The sequence below is a fragment of the Aspergillus welwitschiae genome, assembly GCF_003344945.1.
Source record: "Aspergillus welwitschiae strain CBS 139.54b unplaced genomic scaffold BDQ94scaffold_116, whole genome shotgun sequence".
NCBI lineage: Eukaryota > Fungi > Ascomycota > Eurotiomycetes > Eurotiales > Aspergillaceae > Aspergillus > Aspergillus welwitschiae.
This window is the reverse complement of record NW_020798810.1, coordinates 14388-19110: the sequence shown is the minus strand read 5'-3', so window position 1 is coordinate 19110 and position 4723 is coordinate 14388. Positions and strand designations below refer to the sequence as shown.

The following is a 4723-nucleotide window of genomic DNA, read 5'->3' as shown; positions in this document are numbered from 1 at the left end:
ACTAGCTGAAGTTCCACCAGCTGCGATCTGGAAGGATCCAACTATTGATTCAGGATGAGCAAACTATAGCTGTAGTGTCCGTGGTCAGCTTAGTAAGAAAGCTCCCCGATTCATACCTCCTCTTCTCTCTATAAGAACTCGAGTTGCGGTTGTCGTCCATCCTGATCTCAACGTGCGCTCGGTCACTACGTCAATTTTCGGTGACTGACATTTGGATCATCGCCCAATCCTGGAGGAAGGTGCTACCGGTTCAATTTCTGTGGGAGCATGTCCGACCCATCTGCGGACGTAACTGGATCCACTCCCAATGAAACAGAGACATAAATATCAGCCCTTGTTCCAACCACATCAAGAGGCCTGATGTCTGTCCCACCACACCCAATTTTCCAGCCGAGGTCCGTGCCTGATACCGCTTGTGAGGATCTCAGGCAGCACCTCCCGTGCACCTCGGATGTTCTTACCCAAGTTTCTGGGGAATATATTGCGGTAGGCGTGCACGGCAAATCTTGAACCGGAAACTGCTAAGTCTCATACTCTGATGGTCCTAGAGCTTCGATCAGCCGGCCCCTGTGCCAGAGCTTGCGGCCGATAACCCATACTCTGTGATGCCACAGCCGGTTAAATCTTTTCCCACTCCGCCTCATCGAGAAGACGCGGCGTACCAACTGGCTGAATACTAATGTCTGTAGATCTGTGATGGAACCCAGGCCCACGCAAACTCGTTGATCCCGGCAAAGGGCGCCGACGAGGACCAGACTCCGGCGGTCGAATCGCGCCGTAGCCACGACAAGGAACGATCACGACGACCACGCAGCGATAAGCAGGCAAGATCTAGACCTGCCATGTCCGCTGAGTGCACTGATCGACGGCATGCAGCACATCCCGGTTAGAGACATGCACGCCTGGGTACACCGTCCCGTCGAGAGGCGCCGCCAGGAGGCACTGCAACGGGATGGCAGGATCCCACGCCCGATGAACTAATTCTCACTCTATCGGTTGGCGTATAGTGATCGAGCGAAGCGCTGGCTTGCCCAGAGGGATCATCAAGCCATCTCCATCCTCGCTGGACGAAGCTGGAAGCTGGAAGTCCCCCACATCCGGGAGAAGTGCTGGCGGTGATGGAGAAACGGAACCATGCTAGAGCGCACCCGGGATATTGGTACTCGCCGTCAAACAAGAAGAAACGATCGCGAACCGCAAGAGCCCGTTCTCAGGGATTGGCAGTGCTTTCAATGCCGTCCTCCATACCCGGTCAGAGTTCGCAGACTAACGCTTGGTCTACCTCGTTGGATAGTGACCGCACCAGTGAACATTCAACAGGATCTCTTCATGCAGAAGAGGGGACCTTCATCAAGCGCAACGTATTGCATTCAAATGGCTTTAGCCCGCTGCAAAGTGCCGCCTCGGTTTGGTGGCAGTGAACGTCTTATCCCCAGCCAGCCACTTCCGAGCGCGGTCCTAATGGCACCCAGCCTCAATTCCCTATCGGAAAATTAGGGGTATATGAATCTGCTTGCTTTCTTCCTCAGCCTGCAGTCCCTTGACCCGAAGCTGTCCACAGTCGGTCCTCTGCAGTGCTACTGTCCGTTCCGTATGAGATATGTAACGGTTACGGGGAATGGTCTATGGACGAGAAGCTCCTGGCTGCGACTGCAGGCCAGTAAATAGCACATATGGATTTTGCGGCACATTCATAACATATAAATTGGGTATTCATGTTGATAGCCTCAGGTGGGAGGACCGCATGTATAGTTATTTTCGTTATCTCGTATAGTGCGTGTAGAAGTGAGAGGCCAGTGTTTATGTAATGAGCAATGACTCCCTGAGCGGGAGGGTGTGAGACCATGTGAACGTCTAAGGCAATAGCACCTCATTCCCCTGCGGAAGACTGGTTCACAGCGACCACGTGGGAAGGCGTAGCCCAGGGTTCGTAAGAGCAACAGATGCCCCCCGGAAGACAGTCCCAGCTCCCAGGAACTGTTTGTGTGCTCCTGGGAGTCAGCATGTTGCCATTGAGAGCAGCGCCGCTCCCCTGATTCTTGCCGCTCGTCACAGGAACAGGAAACCGTTTCCTGCCTTTTTGAGCATACGGAGATCACCTTGGCTGCTACCGAGCAGACTGTACAGCAGACTGACTGGGGAGGAACAAGATCTGCACCTAATTCAGGATGAGGGTGTATTGGCATGCCTAGCATTCTCCATGCGTGATTCTATCATACTATATCGCTGCTGCGTGATTTGAGTCAGTCCTCAGACCAGGGCTATATAAAGTAGGTGACAGGCCACTCATTGCGAACAGAGAAAATCCCAGACCAGGGTCTTCGGGGTGTGTGCTAGTCTTCTCACAAGCCATAACGTTTTTTGCATCTGTGCACTGATCTACCAAGCCATTTTTCACTCATGGACGAGCAGCGGCCACTGCCTTCGCTGGAGGAGTTACATACTCAGGTGTCAAAAGACGCATTGGGGAACAATGAACGGCTTGGTGCAGTTGCGACTGCAGCTGCGACCGCAGCGGAAGCCTTTGTCTCGGTTGCGGCCCCGGTCCGTCAGCAGCGAGACGACACCAATGCCACCGAGCCTGTCGTGGAGCACCGAACGTCTTTAAACGTGCCTACTGAGGTATTTTCATAATATACTCTCTTCTACTACATTGCAACAGCCACTGTCTGCTGATCGAGCATTAGTTGATGAAGGATAGCAGCGCTTCTTAGACCATTCCTGTTGGAGGTGTTATCGTTTGAAGATAAACGTGCGCAAAATCCAAGAATTGATACCATGATGGAATGTCGGTGGACAGTGTCTTGGACTAACACTGCGTATTAGTGTTCTCGCATCTGGCCCTGTGAAAGGTGCCATGAAAGCGGAACCGACTGCGTTCCCTATGTTCTGCCGTTTCGATATTACTCGAACACATTTCGTACTAAGGTAGTATGTTCCACCGTCCTCAATATGAAGTGTAACTGCCATCGTTTGCTGAGTGAGAATTAGCTGATGGAAGGATAACAGCACAGAGTGGATCGAGCTTGTGAGAGGTGTCATCGTCGAAAAGTTAAGGTGCGCAGAATCACCAGGAACTGGAAGAGTATGATGAGAAATCGGTGAAAAGCGCGTATGACTAACGTAACGGGCTATTAGTGTTCTCGCATCTGGCCCTGCGAAGCGTGCCAGAGAAGCGGAAGTACTTGCGTTCCTCAGTCAGATCGAGAGAGCGTGAACCATCGTACTAGGATGTCTATCGAACCACGCGCGGAGAAGTCGCCAGTCAGCAGGGTTTATCCATACCAGCCTCCCAGTGACACCTCAAGAACGTATGAGGCTCACGCCAGCGCATCCATGGAGGAACACCGATGGAGCGTGTCCGATATGGGCTGCGCTTCAGATGTCGCCATCCTAAGAGACAGTGGTGCTGAATGTGGCTCAACCATTACGTGCCCTGCAGACGTCACTGCTCGTGGGGAAAGGTATGAGGTTATCGATGATGGGAGCAGCACTCTCCCATCCGAAACTGGCGTAAATGCAGGCTGGGGACCCCCGCTTAGCGCAATCGCACTCCCGAACTCGTATATGCCCGCAGACAACTCGACAGGGGACCCTACGGCAGATGCATGGTACTCGATGCCGTGGGCTACGGAGCCATACTCGTGGGGGGCGTTGCCCGCATCTTTCTGGGGCTGGACCTGGTCTCAAGCCGACAATCTGACCGCGTCCGAGACCGACGGTTCTTTACATCCGTCTATTCCTGCACCGCAGGCGGCAGGGTGGCCCTTTGGAGGCGAGGCTGAACAGCCTCAGCATCTGACTAGAAGCGGGATCATGCCCTTCTGGGGAGACGACTCCCAAGGGCTGTGCCATCCAAGTCCCTCCTTTGATCCACCGGAGTCTATTGCCTCGTCCGTCGCAGCCGGGTTGTCTTCTATACCAGAGACTGGGCCACCGAGTTTCCCAAATTTTTTTCGTATACATCAGGCCGAAGATGTCAGCTGGTCACTCCCAACTGAGGTCCCAATGCAATTGCCTTCTTTGGATTCGTTGGCGCCTGTTTCCACAGCATTGCCCATGACAGACTTCTACCGCCGCAGCATGCATCAGGAACCACCTGCGCCCGTCCCTGTGCGGAACATCGAGTCGCTAGTACCCCCATGGCTACAGACAATGATAAATTGCCATGTAACTGCAGCCAGCCCGCTCGATAATGTCGGTGCCAATAGCCAGGAGTCATCGTGTAATGTCACGGTGCCGGAAGACCAGGTCGAGCATCGTCACTCGACCTAGGCGAATGACTTCAACAACGTTCGCAAAAGATAGGAACCGTTTATGTAGTAGAGAGGCAGGACTTTGCATGTCTGACAGTGTTTGGAATTATGTTATAATATTGCGATAGCGGTGGTGCTCTTCTGTACTACCATCTACATACCGTGCCCAGGATCATACTGTACTGTCGGCTACTGTTTCAAGTCAACGAATAGGACAGCAGTGAATGACTCGCAGAAGTTTGCTTGATATTTACCTGCTGTAACAGAAAATCACCCCTTGGAATATCCAGGACGTGCAACCCTTGCAGAAGGACATACTCACAAAGACGTTCGATTTTCTACACTATACCTCCGCAGTTATATGCTGCAGGCGCCAGATCCGAAACAATCCCAAATAATCCTGTACGACGCACTGAGAGCATTAAGAATTTAAAGCAATATTGGCTCTCAGGCGGAAGATATGGCAG

The 4723-nt window shown here is 52.7% G+C and overlaps 2 protein-coding genes across 2 annotated transcripts; both read left to right on the top strand.

Moving 5' to 3' along the window:
* Positions 1-360: 360 nt before the first annotated feature.
* On the top strand, positions 361-1841 carry BDQ94DRAFT_177806 (uncharacterized protein; the record flags this gene model as incomplete). The annotated part of the gene is made up of 7 exons (XM_026773000.1): positions 361-486; positions 549-617; positions 690-721; positions 756-906; positions 1021-1106; positions 1142-1406; positions 1437-1841. 7 exons carry the CDS (start codon positions 361-363, stop codon positions 1542-1544), a joined length of 837 nt encoding a protein of 278 aa, XP_026619468.1. The 3' UTR covers positions 1545-1841.
* Positions 1842-2400: 559 nt separating this feature from the next.
* Positions 2401-4275, top strand: BDQ94DRAFT_177805 (uncharacterized protein; the record flags this gene model as incomplete). Its single annotated transcript, XM_026772999.1, has 6 exons — positions 2401-2622; positions 2801-2928; positions 3010-3057; positions 3139-3164; positions 3203-4113; positions 4153-4275. 6 exons carry the CDS (start codon positions 2401-2403, stop codon positions 4273-4275), a joined length of 1458 nt encoding a protein of 485 aa, XP_026619467.1.
* Positions 4276-4723: the final 448 nt, after the last annotated feature.